This window comes from Marmota flaviventris, chromosome X (assembly GCF_047511675.1).
Source record: "Marmota flaviventris isolate mMarFla1 chromosome X, mMarFla1.hap1, whole genome shotgun sequence".
Classification (NCBI taxonomy): Eukaryota; Metazoa; Chordata; class Mammalia; order Rodentia; family Sciuridae; genus Marmota; species Marmota flaviventris.
Genome location: NC_092518.1, coordinates 62,646,083 through 62,663,222, shown reverse-complemented (window position 1 = coordinate 62,663,222; position 17,140 = coordinate 62,646,083). Strand labels below are relative to the sequence as shown.

Below are 17,140 nucleotides of genomic sequence, written 5' to 3'. Positions count from 1 at the left end.
GCTAAATGAAATAGATCAGAAAGGAAGAAACAGTTTTGTAAAGAGCAAGGAGAATACTAAACTTCCCCTAGGCCATTTAGTTTGTGGCATGTAGGAGAATGAGCAACTTTTGTAGTAACAGTGCAAGAAAAGTTGTTTTCCTGGAAGGGTAGTTAGGTTGTAAGAAAGGAGTTAAAGAAATCTGGAAACAGGCATCTCAGTCTTTTTAAATTTTTTAGTTCAGCAGAGACCTCCATCAGTATCAGAGGCCCAACAGTAGCAATTAAGCTCTTTTTAGGGATCCAAACAGAGTGAACAGTAGACAGGACAAGATGCTCTATTGCATTACTAATGATAGAAACACAAATTAAAACATGATATAAAATTGATCACCTATCACATATACAGAGATTAAAAAAGATTAATGATTACCATTGCTGGCAACATTGAAAAATGGGTATGGTACTACATTTCCAGAGGCACTTGACCACACTTATTAGAATTTGAAATATTCATATTCTTTGACTAAGAAAATCTACTTCTAATAATATTCACATATGTAAGGATACATGTTTAAGGTTATATGGTGCAGCGATGTTTATATTAATGAAAAACTGAAAACAACAGAATTTTTTAATTAATGGAAGACCACTGTAAATTCCCACAATGGAATATATATAGTTTTTGGAAAAAAATGAGGTTGTATTGACTGACCTGATCTGAAAAATGTTCACTATTTTTAAAGATGAAAAGGCAATTACAGAACAGTATATACAGTATAGTCCTATTTTTACATATTAATAGTATATTTATGTATATTGAAAAACTCTATAGCTGTACTATCCAAAATGAAAGTCCCTAGTCATCTGTGAGTATTTCATTTGAATTTGTTAAAATTCATTTAAATAAAAAAAATTCAGTTCTTCAATTTCACTAGTCAAATTTCAAGTGCTTAGTTATCTTCTGTAGATAGTAGCTACTCTATTAGAACATACAGAGCATTCCCATCATCACAGAAATTTCAAATGAATAGTACCAATCAAGAGACATACATATTAAACTATTAATAGTGAAATGTGTGTTGTGGGAAAACAAATGGGAAATGTTTACCTTTTGCTATGTATTTCTGAAATATCAACTACTTTATTAGTGTGCACATATTGCTTTTTTAATGAGAAAAAGTAAAGAAATATAAAGAAAAGAGAGAGAAAAGTGGCATAGTATATTAGAGAACAACAAGAAATCTAGCATAGCCAAGTTGGGAAAGATTGGATAGCAAACTACAGGCTTTAATAGGCAATAGAATAGAGAACCATTGGGGGATTTTCACCATAAAGTAACATAATCAGAAGTGTTGTAAATGACTTTCTAGATAATCTGAGGAGTAACTACTAAAGAAGTAAAGCAGTTAGGAAGTTATTATATTACTTTGGAAAGGTTAGTGAATGTGTTAGGTAAGGAACATATGTTAGAAGCATCTCTAATCTATAATGTTAATTGTAAAGAAAGGATAGATTTGAAACACTTTTGAAATAGAACTGATAGGAGTTGGCAATTGACAGATGGAGGAAAGAGGGAGAACTGAAGACTGATTGAAGTTTTAAAGCTTGGGATACTCTATAGGTGGTAAGGTTATAAGGAGCACAGAATAATTATGCAATCCCAAATCTATTTTTGGTCAACTCATTTTAATTCAACCAATAATTTAAGGTTGGACAATCTATCAAATTGCCCTCTCCACCATCATAATTTTCTTTTGTCTAATAAATTTGGTTTCAGACAGGGACTATAGATGTATGGTTGTAGGATATACGAAAAAGGAACAACATGAAGAATGTTTTGAATAGAGGGTTTGAAATAGCCAAAAGGGTCACATAGTAAATACTAACACATTACAATGAAAAGTGCAGGCAACAGAACTAGGAAAACAAAAAGTATTTAAGGCAGTTAATTATACACACACATATATTCATATTCATTCATTCATTCATTCATTCATTCTCTCCCTCTTTCTCCCTCTCTTTCTCTCCAAACCTTTTAAACCAAAAGACATACATCATTGCTTTCAACTGAGAAAATGACAGCAGTGGAGTGAAGAGTCATTTTCTCCTTTCCTTTACTTCTACCAAATAAAGAGGGGTGGGGTGAAGAGGGAAAGTTTTCAGATAGGAATATATAAAAGATAATTCAAAATGAGAAAATATATGCTTTGAATTTCCTTTTTTTAAAAAAAATCATCTTAAAAAGGCTGGGGTTCTGGAGGTCAGAAAATAAGTGGGTCAGCATAAATGTAGGGTAACAAAGCCTGCCTAGACTGCATTCAGAGGCAGACCTATACAAAAAGACGCCATAAAAACGTATGTATTCAGAGCTCTGAATACTCACAGATATGTAAGCTCTGCATTTATTTCACACTCACCCTTAACACAAAAACACATCAGAGAGTAATTGAGCTGGAGGGACTATTAAAGATTACCAAAGAATTTTAAACTGAGGTCTAGGTCTATGAACTCCCAGAAATTGAGGTCCACGTTTATATGTATAATTATATCTGCATTTTCCAGAGGGGGAGATGATCAATCTCATTCCCAAAATGTTCTGTGGGCCCCCCAAAAGTTACAGTAGATACTATAAAACCATTTTGTTTTATAGATGGAGAAGTGAGGCCCAGAGAGGGAAGAAACATGCCCAAGGGCAAACATTTGCAGAGCTGAATCTAGAAACTAGATTTCTTTTAATATTCTTTCCACCATGGCACACTACTACTTCAAGAGATCCCATAATTAAAGTCAGTGCAAATTATTAAAAGTCTTGATTATTACCTTTGTAATGAAAATTCCAGCATCCATAATAGCTTTAATGTGTCTCAACCACCCTGAGCTCTCCAGGCCACTAAGAAATTCACTCATTGTTGGAGTTTTCAATTCACAAACTAAGGTAGAAAAGGAAGCAGAGATTGAAATTGACAATCACCTCAGTTTATTCATCAAGAAAGGGAAGAAAGTGGATCCCCATTTTGTAAATGAGGAAGCTGAGGAACAGAGAGGTTAAATGATTATCTGGAAACCATACAGTTGAATCAGGAATAGGACTAGGGATAAAGTCTACCAGATTTCCCACCATGGGTCTCTGCTTTCCCTAGGTTTGGAACCTACCCTCAAACACTCAGAAATCTCTCAAGAAAGCCCAAAGTATGAGTCAATACCTACAGGAAAATACTCACATCTCCTTTTATTAAAAACACATTTGATCCCCATCCTAATCCCACCCACTCATCCTAATCCTATAGGCCCTTAACATCTGTCTCTACTCCTATACCTCCACCTACTTCTTTCAGCTCTGTGCTGTCTCAACAGGTTGCATGGAAGGGAACACATTAATTTTTGTGCACCTTTCACTAGTTATCCAGCAGAGGGCAACCTTTTGCTTCAAAATCTGTAAAACAAAGTTCCCTTCAATAGAATGTTCTGAGTCAAAATGAAAACAGGAGAGAAACAAGGAAAATGGATATTCAGTATTCTAAAAGGGACATAGACTGAGGAGACAGGATGTGATAAGGGTTGTATAGTGGAGAGGCCCTGGCATACTGTATCAGTACAAAACTGAAGAATATAAAGGAAGAACAGGTAGTTCAGTAAAGAAGGTAGGTTTTCATGATCTTTTCCTGAGTTGACATATCACATCATGGAATTCTGAGTAGTGGTTTAAGAAGAAATGTTCTAAACTCAAGAATCCTACAAGGCCCAACGAACCACCTCAATTCCCCTTTTGACACCAATTATTTTGCAGTGATGACAGATGGCCAAAATTGTCTGATATCAGCATTTTTTTCCCTTGGAGATCTAAATTCAACTTCTTCTTCAGCAATGATGATATCAAAGTGATTCCGTATAGATCATATGAGGTTACTTTTTTGCCTTGAGGACAATGAAATGAATTCCAAATTCATTCATGCTTATGTTGGTCTTGGGTAGACCCCTGAATACCAGCCTCTGTAATTCTATTGAGAAACGAGTTTTGAAATATCTCATTCCCCTTGCCAGACTAATACTGCTATAATTCAGTATTCTTTTAAGTTATGTCCATACTCTAGTTAAACATCTCATCACTTATTTACTCTGCTCACCTGCTGGCTTTTATGTTCCACCCCAAAACAGGAATGCTTTTTTTTTTGACATAATAGTGCCAAAGTATGGCCTCTGGCCTAGCCAAGGTGAAGTCCCTGTACCTTCCAAGAGTTTTTGCAGGCTGCTCCGCATCACATGAATGTTCTCAATGCCCATGAACCTGAAGCGAATGTTGGCATAGTTGTCTTCATTTTCATACCCCTTACCAGCTGCTCGGTTGGCCATGGCATTTAGCTGTAACAGTAGAGGGCATAACACAGCAGATAATGCCAAATGATGAAAGAGTGGGGTTCATCAATCTCAATACCTCATTCAAAACAGTTTTAAATCTTACATATTCTGGTATGGAGTGAATTTCACTATTTTTTAGACCAAGTACTTAGGTAACCCACTCACATACAAAAAGAGGAAAATTGAGGTTTTCTTGTATTACTAATATCCTACTTAAGAGATGAAGGATATGGCAATTATAAAGATATTTTATCTGAATAACTAAAATAATAATTTTGAGCTACCTATTACAAACAAGTATCTTCACAGCTGAAAGGACTTTAAAATGAGAAAAATGTAAAAGTTCACAACTTTACAAGTGAGAAGCTATAGAGATAACTCTATGAACCTCTGGGCTAATCAATTTTTGATAGCTATTCTAGAAAAGATATCAATAACGTGGCTGTATAAGAATGTTTGGCAGTAAATGAGATTTACAGAAAGGAAATATTCATACAGTCACTTGAAGTCAGACAATATACCTTCTATGATGATGACCATCTTACTGATTTTCTGTTGTTTGCCAGTTTTCTTATCTACTGCGTATTGAGCATTTCAAGAGGCAGGAAGCGCATATACATGGACAAGATGTGATTTTTGTATTCATGGATGAAATGCAAAAACATCACAGCAAAAACTATACACATTAGCAAATATAAAGGAAAAATGTGCAAAAGGCAGAAATGTGACAGTAATTTTGATCTTTTATCACTCTGGCAGTGTCACTGAGCTTTCATTAAATGACAGATGTCAAAGGAATACCTGTGGAAGACAAACAACAGCTGCCTAGTTGCAATGAATTTAGTTATAAGTGATTCTTCAACAAACAAAACAATGATTACAGCAGTTCCTATCCAGGTATGGGTAGGATACCTAATGCAAATAGCTAGAAACACTGTGCCAGTATATACTCTTTGGAAATATACCTGGCAGATTTGAAGAAGAGCGAGGTATTAACATATTGATGAAGAGATGTTTATATATATATATATATATATATATATATATATATATATATATATATATATATATATATATATCACACATACACATGCACATATATGCACACACATGTGTACACACATATATATATTTATTTATACACACACATATAATGTGTGTGTGTGTGTGTGTGTGTGTATATATTTTTTTTTTGGTACTATGGATTGAACCCAGGGACACTTAAACATTGAGCCACATCTCCAGTCCTTTTTACTTTTTTTATTTTTAGACAGGGTCTGTATAAATTACTTAGGGCCTCACTAATTTGCTAAGGCTGGCTCTGAGTTCCTGGTATGTGCAAGATGATGCTGTGCTAGATCTTTAAGTGCATTATCTCATTTGATTCTCAGTATAGCCTCTCATGGTAGGTACTATTATCATCACCATAAGAAAACAGGTCCAAACAAGTAAACCAATTTTCCTAGGATCATATGGATAAGAGTCAAAAGGCAGGAAGGATTTGACCCCAAGTTTGTCTGATTCCTAAGAATAATATTTTTTTTACTACATCTACTGAAATTATATATTTAGGCATCTAGAAGAGAGAGATTTCCAGATATCTCTAGATCTATTATTGCTTCAATTTTCTGGGGATGAAGCTTGATGATAAAGCACTTGACTAACATGCACAATGCATGCCCTGGGTTCAATTCTCAATACATATCTTAATTTGCTTGAATTTGAGAGGAAAATGAGACCTGCTAAAAGGGACTTTCTGGTGCTAAATTTTAGCAAATCCTTCCAGTTTTCAAAAGCTTAGTGTGTTTCTTGTGTGTCTCCCTCTTGATAAAAGATACATATTTGATTTAGATCTTTCCAATATAATGTCAAACATTTATGACTGAAACAAGACAGCAAGCTTTTGAGAAACTGAAGGGTGGTGCCTGAGCAGACAGGGAAATTATTTTCTTTCTTGGGTCCAGTCAGTCCTAGGTAGCTCTGGAGAAAAGCCAGTGAGAGATCACAAAAATGGGACAAACAGTTGTCTAAGGTCACTATCTGGTTTCGTGCATGTCCAGTTGCTCAACTCTGAAGCCACAACCACCTGGCTTAGGCTTAGCTCTAAATCACTGATTTTGCAATCAGTAGGTTGTAATTAAATATCCTAATCAGGTACATTCCACACCTACAATTCTAAGCAAAATCATTTCTTTGGGGGTCTTTTTGTGAAAAGCACAACTTTTAAAAAAAGGGAATCTGTCCTTTACTTCTTTTATGGGGCACAATGAATTCTTGTATAAACTTTTACAGAACTAGACAAACTGTTGAAAGTCAGAGATTTAATGCAGAGAGGAGTTTAGGCTGATACTTAGGTTGATCTGAGGACCCCCTGTTCAGTGAAATTCACATTAGGGAAGAAGCCTGAGAAAACACAATGCAATAAGTCCACAGCACTGGGCTCTCAGGAAGATCAAAAGATTTTGCTAGGCCCGTGTCCACTGCCGAAATCCATGGTGAATCTGTGTCTCTGGTATTTTCTTACTCTATGGGACCAAGATTTAAACTGTACTTCATTGATTTGGGGAAAAAAATTCAGCTAATAGTGCTGTATGCTAAAAAATTACTACCACATGAGCTGAATATTTTTGTTACTCCTATAGCAGTCTGTGAATCCTGCTTCTCTGGGGGATGCCAAAGTATCATTAATACTATTATTAAATACTATTATTAAATACTATTATTTCCCAATAACAATGAAAGTGTCAACATATGGGGAGGGGATTGCAAGCAGAAGGAATATCAAAGAAGTCATTGACAGATACCTTTGATCTTGCGTCTACAATGTAATATAATTTAATACATTATTTAGAGAAAGATATGTTGATATTACTAAGCCTCTAGTGTTTAAGTTGAAGTTCTTTCTCTGATAGTAAATTTAGACCATAGCAGGGGACTACTGAAAATTCTGGTTAAGGAATAGATTTAGTGAAAATGATGAGGAGATAGATGTCAATGAGTCTTCAACTCAGAATGTCAAATTGAGGTGACAATGCTAAGTTGTTCTAAGTAACTTCTCATAGCCTCATTTGACAGTGACAGGCTTATAAATGGAGCATCAATGGCCTGTGCAAGTGATTTTATGTAATATCTGACACAACAAACCCACACACACTAATTTAACTTTCCCAGTAACATTGCAAGTGTCAACATACGAGGAGGGGATTGCAAGTAGCAGGAATATCAAAGAAATCATTGACAGATACCTTTGGTCTTGTATCTACAACATACATAAACTGGCTCCCAGGGTTTGTTTGGCTAATGGCCTCTAGCAAGAGCTCATCATCTACACAGCGAGTATAAAATCCAGACAGAGGCTGGCTACAGCGGCAAATGGCAGCCTATAAGGAAAAAATGTGTTAGCCGAGTCATCACATCTACAGGTGATAAAAATTCTTCCTTGAATCTAAGTTTATGGAGTAGAATAAGAGAATAAGCCAACTTGGGTTAGTATCCACAGCAAAGAGATGTGGTTCTAAAGCCTAGCTTCCACTGATATTGAGCTAAGCCTCCTGCCTCCTCTTGGCATGTGGCTATTTCTCAACCCAGTCTTGGCAAATCAGACTACAAAAAAATCACATCTTGAGTGTTTCTTTAATAAAATCCTATTCTTGGTACATAATGGATTGGTAATTTTTCTCAAAATGCCCATTTTTTACAGTTCCAGTAAAATAATCCATATAAACTAGAGGCTTGAAGCAAGGGAATTCAAGATACAACAAAATCTACAGATTTAGAGAACAGGGTTCACTATTTGTAGGAGTTAATGCCAAAATCAGAGGGCTGGTATATTTCAACCATTTCAACAACAATAACAACAAAAACCAACATAGATATTTAATAGGGAATATCTGGTAATGATTAGTTAATCGACTTCATTATACTTTGGTGTAGTTTTGAAGGAGTCTGTGCATTTTGGAAGTTCCATAAAAAGACACCAATTGCATTAATGTACTCTTCTGCATTTCAGTAGTTGCCTATTTGAGGACTTAACTATTTGTCTAACCCTAGATCTCAAAGTGACCATAAAATGTAAGAATTATTACCACTTCCTACTTGAGGTGACTCAAACACAGAGGAGTCAAGTGGTTTCTTCTTACAACCTTAAATTACATGAAAAAGAATAATAAAGGATCAAGGATATCTATATTCTAGTGAGAAGCCACAGTTCCCAAATATATCTCATATAACTAGTTACCTTTTTTTCTGCAACATCTCACTAAGTTGGAACCCACAGAAAACAAACAAAAGAACAACAAAATACCACTCAACATATCCATGACATTTTACAATTTACAAAGTGCATATATATCCCCCCAAATGTGGCATCTTCAAAACTCTCAGAAATACTAAAGTTCAAAGAAGTTGGGTTTGAGGACACACAGCTATTAAGTGGCAGGGTGGGACTGAAACTAGGTCTTCCAGAGCAAAGTTTAGTTCCCATTATAGAAGTTTGCTTAACTCACATTGTTCTCTTTGTAGAGGTAGGAGAGCACAGGGACACGTTCTTTACTTCTGAACTTTGAACTTCCAACCACCGTTCCCAAGGTAACAGATTTAGGAACCACTATTTCAGGAGGGTAGGTACTGCATATCTAAAAGAAAATAAACTCAATACACACACACACACACACACACACATCTACACGTATATATATTTTAGAATGTTCACTTGCTATTAGCAGGCTGTAATTAGCATTCACTGAAGCATTAGCTGGCTGGGATTTACCATCCAGATTCATCCATTCCTCAGAAATAGGAACAAAAATATCCTAGCTATAAAAGTTTTTCCAAGTATGCTATTATTTTCCAGAAAGGAAAGTATAAACACATAAAAGAACAAAATCTACCTTTAGAAAAAACCAGAAAAATTATAGGCAAAAACACACATTCAACCCTACTCTGAAATTCTTACATTTGCCTATCAGAATAAATGATACAGATAATAAATACGTAAATTAAAACAAATAAGCTCAAATGTGAGGCAGACAGGTGGAGGAGGAGGAAATATTATTTACTCTTTCATAAACTGCATACTGAGTTCCTGGTATGCATATCTAAAGGGCCTTTAATATACTAATGTGGGGGTGGAGGTGTTGACATTTTAGGTGTGACTTATTCTATAAAGAGATTAACACGTTTTCTGAAATTTATTAGCTTTTAGTACTTAATTTTTTTCCAATCAGATATTATAATAGCACAGACTTAATGCAAAATTAACTCTGATCACTCCCCTAAGAACACTCCCAAATATTTAATAATAAATCTAAAAAAGACAAAAGTAATTTAAGGTAGATTAGATCAAGAATGCTCTACTCTCAGTGACCCCAAATACAGAATATTTGAAAAAGAAGTTGTTCTCTACCCATCCCTTTTACCTGTCAGACTTTTCAGAAGCAGGTCACACAAGGAGAAATAAATGAAGCTGCCCTTTTGGCTCAGAAGGCCATGCACATCCAAAGGGCCAAAATGGATATTTCAGACTTATTCGGGAGACTTACAAACATATTTGAACTGCACAGAATTCACCCATCTGTACTCATTCCTGTAAAGCATGGCCCAAATAAGCCACTTTGTAAATGCGTCTGCTAAGTGACAGCTCATCAGTTATCATTCCTAGTGAATACTTCAGAGTTGTGTTATCAGAAAACCATTACAATTAGAACTTTATTGTGATAATAAAATCTGGAAATAATTTAAAGATCCAACAATTTAGGGATATCACTTATATACCAATTATTCATAGAAGGCCTGACTGCCATCCTTAGAAAGTCTTCCTTGTAATATTAGCTTTTGGTTGGTGCCCGGAAACCTGGATTTTGGAAGGTTGTCCACCATTCCTTAACTGGTAAGAATGTCATCGTGCCTAAACTGTTTGTATGAACAATGTGATTTATGTAGAAAACATGTTTTCTGTTATGGTTTGGATGTGAGGAGTCCCCCAAAAGCTCAGATATTAGACAATGTAAGAAGGTTCAGAGGAGTAATGATTGGGTTGTGAGAGTTTAAACCCAATCAGTGAATTAATCCCCTGATAGGGATTGAGTGGTAACTGAAGTGGTAGGGTATGGCTGGATGAGGTGGGAATTGTGGTGGGGTTATGGGGTATATATTTTGTATCTGGAGTGTAGAGACTATTCCTCTCTGCTTCCTGAGCTCTTTTCCTCCACCACATTCTACTGTCATGATGTTCAGCCTCACCTTGAGCCCTGAGGAATGGAGCCAGCCTTTTATGGACTAAGACATTTAAAACTGTGAGCCTTCAAATAAACTCCTCCTCCTCTACAATTGTTCTGGTCAGATCCTTTAGTCACAGCAGCAAAAAACCTAACTAAAACACTTTCCTATTGGGCATCTGAAATTTTGGTCTACATGAAGGCAAATGCAAGCAGCCAACCAATAGAAATCTTGGGCAATGAAGCTCTAATGAGCTTCCCCGATACACATGTGTTATAATTTATTGTTGGAGTAAATTAAGTATATCTTATGTGACTCCACTGGGAAAAGACATTGAATGATTGTACTGTTTTCTCCATACTTCACCTTATGTTCCTTTTTCCTTTACTGATTTTACTTTGTATCTGTCACTATAATAAATCATAAAGTTCAAATATATGTTCAATCCTGTGAGTCCTTCTAATGGATCACAGAATCTGAGAAATGGTCATGGGAATCCCAAGTATAATCCTAGACCTCTATACTCAGCCCAGAGCTCTTTTTTCAGATACAGTCACAAAGCTTAATATCAAAAACTAGATATCTTTTGAATCAACCTTGAACTCAAGTAAAAATCTGAAGATGTGTGTGTCCCTCTTCTTGTTGTCCTCATTTTGGTTAACATAATCACTATCTGCTTGGTTACTAAAGCCAAAAATAAGGAATCTTGGATGCATACTAAACTCCCATTCCTTTTTTCAACCACATTTTTACTCGCACCAGATTCTTTCAATTCTACCACTTAAATATTTATCTTTTAAATTCTTCTCAATTTGTCTAATTGCCTTATTTCATGTTCTTATCATTTCATGTATTACCTTTTTGCATTCTTAGCCAGCAAGCCAATTCTCCACACTAATAACAATAATTCCTTTCTAAAATACAAATATATTTTCATGCTCCTTTCTATATTAAAATAATTCATGGCTCCCAACTTCATGATAATTAATGTTCATGATAATGTTCTTCTTCATGATAATGTTCAAATTTCTTAATTTAGCCATGAAGCCCCTCATGATCTGGTTTCCTTTTTAACCTCATTCCTTCTCCCCTTACATAAATTAGGATAAAGTTCCTTCACGAGGAAATACCCCAAAACATCAACCAACTTCTGGCTTCCCAGGTTGCTTTTCTTTTCCCTCATCTACATTCCCATAGCACCCCTGTGCTTTAGACCAGGAGATCTCTGACTTGATGCCTTGAGCACAGTATGTACCTAATAAATGCTAATTGAATGTTAAATGAAAAGGAGAGATTTTATAAGGGATTCCCTCTTTCTTTTTCAAAACTTCATTTGCTGATATTCTGCCATTTTAATTAAATGTACCTAAAGGAAAGCAAAAATCACAAATCACCTCATAGTTTCTGTTGGCATCTGTTATGGTCCAATACCGATTGGGTATTCCCATTCTCTCAAAGTCTGATATTGGGTCAATCAGTTTCCATCCATTTTCCCTCATCTCTTTTGATGATTTGGGATTATAAGAGAAAGCATAAAGATCTTCAGGTAATACTGGAGAAGAAAGCCATGGAAACAAAGTTACTATAAGTAAAACTGAAAGACCACCAAACAAGGCAAATAAAGATTACCTTTTCCCAAAAGGAATGTTTGTCAGTCCCAGAAAAGAACAGGACTTTGTGTACATGTTTGTCTTTATGCAAGGGATAAGAACTGACATATTGCTTTGGGTTCTTCTTTTAAAATGTTTTATTTTTTTGTCACCAGTAGAAAGTGAGAACTTTCTTTGGCTTACTATAAAAAAGAATGTTGAATAATAGACTGAATGAGGCTTTGGGTTTTCACATGTTAGGAAGGTAGTCCTTACCAAAAATTTTAACTGTTTGTAATTTCACGGTTTGTTTGACACATGCCACACAACATTAACAATTACACTGCATTCTACTTGTCAGGCCAACACCAACTTCTGCTGATAAGGGCCACTTCTCCCTGTCAGTTTTGCTTCCTCCCTTCACAAGATGGGACATGCAGTCAATACTTATTTGAGCAATTCAGGTGATAACATCTTTCCCAGAAATATCAGAGCCTATCAGAACTTTATTAATTGCTGGGTTGACTGGAAGGTTTTTCTATCAATAAAATATCAGCAAATACTGAGGAATTATTCTGAGGAAAAAGAGGAGAAAATGGGAGGTAAAACTTAAGAGCATGGGAATCCAAAAACTAAAAATCAGAGGAGGCCAATAGATTAACTGCCTAGGAGTGAGGGCTGAGAATGAAAGTGAAGCTGGAAAAAGTAATGAAAATGATATTTTAAGAACTATGATAAACAGCTCTAATCTTCCAGTTGGAATTGAAGGTAGGAGTAGGAATAGTGGGCCAAACATAAAGCCCAAAGGACAAAAGGAAATAAGACAATATCTATTAAACATCTACTATATACTAAGTGCACAGTAAAATGAATGAATGTATCTAAGCTTCAAAGCAACCACCTTAGGAGTTTTACTCCCCCTACTTTTATAGGTAGTAAGCTAAGTTCAGAGGTTATATAACTTGTCTACATACCACAGATCTGGTAATAGAGCCTGGATCTAAACTCTGACTAACTACACAGCCCATGATCTTTCTATCATGATTCTCTGGAAAAATTATTTTAAATAAAAATGCTATCATATACCTGGCTGAGAAAGCTTGAGTAGTGAAATATAAACCTCCTCACACACAAGGTCAGAGTCTAAAACAAAGTGGGCCACCCGGAAATTCTTACAGCGGAGGATCAGAGGACAGCCCATGCTAGTGATGGGCAACTTTTCCACAGTGGCAATGTGATGGAGTGCAATCTGCAAAACAGAAAAAGAAGCAAGATAAACATACAGATGTGTGCTAGCTCTATCATTATCAGTGTTCCTGACTCTCTGTAGTGATAATAGCATGGCCAGACATGTAATCAGATGGACAACCTACAACATCCTTTGCAAGACACAATGGAAGAATCTCAAACAGAAATAAAACATAATAATGGAAAAACAATGAGAAGCAAATAGCAGTGTTAGACAAATTCTCTAAACTCACTGATAAAAGATAAACAGGTTTATGGATTAGCTCAGCAGAGATAACTTCTCCATGTTACAGTGGAGTTTAAAATCATAGAATAATTATCAGAAGAAAACAGAACTTCCTTTTTTTAAGTGTTCAAAATTTGAATTATTATTCATTTTATTTTTTCTGCATTTATTACTATTTGTTTAATTTGAAATTCTATTTTATTATATTTTAAATTTGTATTTATTTATTTATTTATTTATTTTAGTCATACATGACATTAGAATGTATTTGAACTTCCTTTTGTTCTAACAAATTACTAATTAAAATAGTGGTTAATAATCAGTATTGTGATTACTCACTAGGTTGCCCATGACTATTAGCTACTTAATCCCTATAAGAGCCCTTTGGGGTATAACCACCCTATTTTAGGAATAAAGAGATCAAGGCTCTAAGAAGTGAATCCTCATGAGAGTTCACATAGCCAAGAAGTAGCACAAATAGGATTTGAAACATGGAAATCTAACTCTAGTCATTCTGAAAACGCTAGATCTGGAATTAGGACATAATAAAAACATTAGGAAAAAAAATGTTCTCCCACATTTTAGACTCTAATGACAGAAAAGCAAAAATGTCAGATGAAGCCAGGTTCAGTGGCATGTGCACACCTGTAATCCTGGCAGCTCAGGAGGCTAAGGCAGAAGGATCTCGAGTTCAAAGCTAACCTCAAGTAAAAACGAGACACTAAGCAACTCAGTGAGACCCTTCTCTAAATAAAATATAAAATAGGACTGGGGATGTGGCTCAGTGGCCAAGTATCCCTGAGTTCAAACCCTGGTACACCCCTCCCCCCCCCGCAAAAAATGTCAGATGATTGCTTTGGTTCACAATAATGCCAGCAAAAAAAAAAAAAAAAAAAAGGCATAGAGAGGGAAATGGTAAAAGAAACTGTCTAAATAATGTAATCCTCTCCTTATAAATCAAAAAAGCCACAGAAACATTTTTATCATTTGATGTTTTTCTCCATACATGTCTCTGATGTCTCCTGCAACTACAGACCCCAGATGTGCTCTTTCCATTCTCTGGACTACCTCTTTCCTGTGCCTACAATGGCCTCCCAATCAACAGTGATTTTTCTTTTCTTCACCCCAATTTTATTGGTAAGTCATCTCATTCATGAAATCTTCCAGTTATATCCACTGTCTAAGAATGGGGCAGGTGGGCTGGGGTTGTGGCTCAGTGGTAGAGTGCTCGCCTAGTACACTTGAGGCACTGAGTTCAATCCTCAGCACCACATAAAATGAAAATAAAGATATTGTGTCCACCTACAACTAAAAAATAAATATTTAAAAAATGGGGCAGGTATGGAGATCATTCACATATGCCTAAGAGGAATTTTAATATTTTGTCAAACTCAGTTCCTCCCATGACAGTTTTGAGGATACCTGAAAATCTCTTGATAATGTAATAGAATTTAATGTATTAAATTTCAAGAAAATCAAAGCCCTGACAGTCAATGTGGGAGACATGTATTTGGATGGTAAAACAATGATCACCAAGATCGGGGGCAAGGCAAACAACTGTGATAATGGATATACATATGAAATAATTATCTTAAAATTCTTTTTAAAAATACTGTGACTTTTTCCATATGAGGTTGTATCTTCCTCATTTTGCTGCAATGGGAGAGGAGTGGGGACAGAGACTAATTGGGCAGACTACGATTGGTAAGAACTTTATTAATAATACTGATTGGGTAAATAAGCCCCCTCTGACATGCAGAAATAAGTAACTTAAGTTCTCCCTTCTAGATCCTACCCACTGGGTTTGAAATACATGCCAGCAGGAACAAATTTTGAGACATTTAAACTGTCTATGAATGTAGGTGGACAAGAGATAAGCTCATGGCACAGTACTAAAGAGCTGTTTCCCAAAGTGTTAGAACTGGGAGAGTATTTACTAATTACATAATCTAACCACCTAATTTTACAGATGGGGAAAAAACTCAAAGAGGGAGAATCACTTATGTATGGTCACATCACCAATTAGCTTCAGATCCAGCTAGAATAAGCTCTCCAGATTCCACTTTTGGCATTTCTTTTATTGCAGCAAAATGAGGAAGATACAACCTCATATGGAGAAAGTCACAGTATTTTTAAAAAGAATTTTAAGATAATTATTTCATATGTATATCCTATTTAATTTATTTTCCACTCATATGCCAGTACTTATTATATCCTATGCTCTGTTTTAAGCACTTAAAAACATTAACTTTGTAGTTCTTATACCTTGAATTATCAATGTATTATTATTATTCCTATTTTGCATGTGAACAAGTTAATCACAAAAAAGTAACTTGCCCAAGGTTATAAAGGTAATAAATAACTAAGCTGGGATTTCAGCCTAAGCAGAGTGGCTCTAACGTCTGGGATCTTAATACTATGCCATATATATGAAACATGTTGTATTTGTTATAAATGAAGAGGTATAAGCATAAATCTAGCTAGTGACTAAGATTAAATTATGATGCTGCTTTAGGACAGGAAAATAATGTTAAGGGTACTAAAGTAGTTACAAAACACTAGTCAAAGAAAAACAAGAAACACACATGTACACTCTCACACACATGCAGATGAAATCCTGTCTTAGTACAGAGAGAGTTTACTTCAGTGCAGCCCAGGGTATATGCCATGGGGCCTAACCATTAGCATCATCTAAGAGCTTTTTATGAATCCAAATGCTCAAGGGCTCTCTAAGGGGTTGAGATTTTTTATTTTCCACAAGTCCCCAGATGACATGGATGCTGCTGGTTCTTGGACCCTGACTTTTATGCAGCAAGGCTTTCCATTATTTCAGGATACTTAGCAACTAAAAAAGTTCAGAAAACAAGCAGAAACTACTAAACCTAAAATAACTGAAATAAATCTCAGGAACACTCTCATGACTACACCCAATAACTTGAGGGAAGAGAAATCCTACAATTCAGGCTACAAAAAGACTCTTAGAACCTATTTTTGAAGAATAGTTTTCACAGCAATTCAACAATGCTGCTGAAATTTCAAGGAACTACCATACATGTATACATAACTCTTTGAGATCTTTTTATATTTCTTCTCAAACATACCCATGTTTCTTTCCTGGCTGTAGCAGAAGCCTCCACATAGATCAGGTGTGTTGCAGTAAGATACAGAATCCCATTAGCTGGTTTCTTACCCACATAACGATCCAATAACTTCACATTTTCTACCTGTTATTTGAGGGGAAAAAAATACCATTATCAACTCACTATCTGGGAGAATTCAGAACAAGATAAATGCTGTCAATTTGCTACAAAAAATACTTTGAGATTTTCCACTTCCTGCCAAGAAGATGAACTAGTATGATCTGTATTTCTTTTTCCTAAATCAGCCCAAGGAAATCTATAAAAGAGGGAAACATGAAATCTAAATAATATAAAAAATCTAGACAATGTTTACATGATGGGAAGGATATGGATGGAAAATAAATAGAATCTGAGAGCCTGCTGAAGTATTTATCTTGTTGGAGG

The 17,140-nt window shown here is 35.5% G+C and overlaps 1 protein-coding gene across 4 annotated transcripts in view; it reads right to left on the bottom strand.

Annotated features, from left to right (window-relative positions):
• LOC114093088 (ankyrin repeat and SOCS box protein 12) overlaps nucleotides 1-17,140 on the bottom strand; it is a 117,510-nt gene that overhangs the window by 77,116 nt on the left and 23,254 nt on the right. For 2 of the 4 annotated variants that reach the window (XM_071606745.1, XM_027935782.3), the window contains exons 2-8: nucleotides 16,718-16,840; nucleotides 13,229-13,391; nucleotides 11,948-12,105; nucleotides 8,843-8,971; nucleotides 7,583-7,717; nucleotides 4,208-4,340; nucleotides 2,802-2,911 (exon numbers count right to left, since the gene is read on the bottom strand). The exons of the other annotated variants lie outside the window; for them this stretch is intronic. In XM_071606745.1, coding sequence (XP_071462846.1) covers nucleotides 2,802-2,911; nucleotides 4,208-4,340; nucleotides 7,583-7,717; nucleotides 8,843-8,971; nucleotides 11,948-12,105; nucleotides 13,229-13,391; nucleotides 16,718-16,840 — 951 coding nt within the window. The remainder of the gene's footprint in view (nucleotides 1-2,801; nucleotides 2,912-4,207; nucleotides 4,341-7,582; nucleotides 7,718-8,842; nucleotides 8,972-11,947; nucleotides 12,106-13,228; nucleotides 13,392-16,717; nucleotides 16,841-17,140) is intronic. 4 annotated transcript variants of the gene reach the window in all.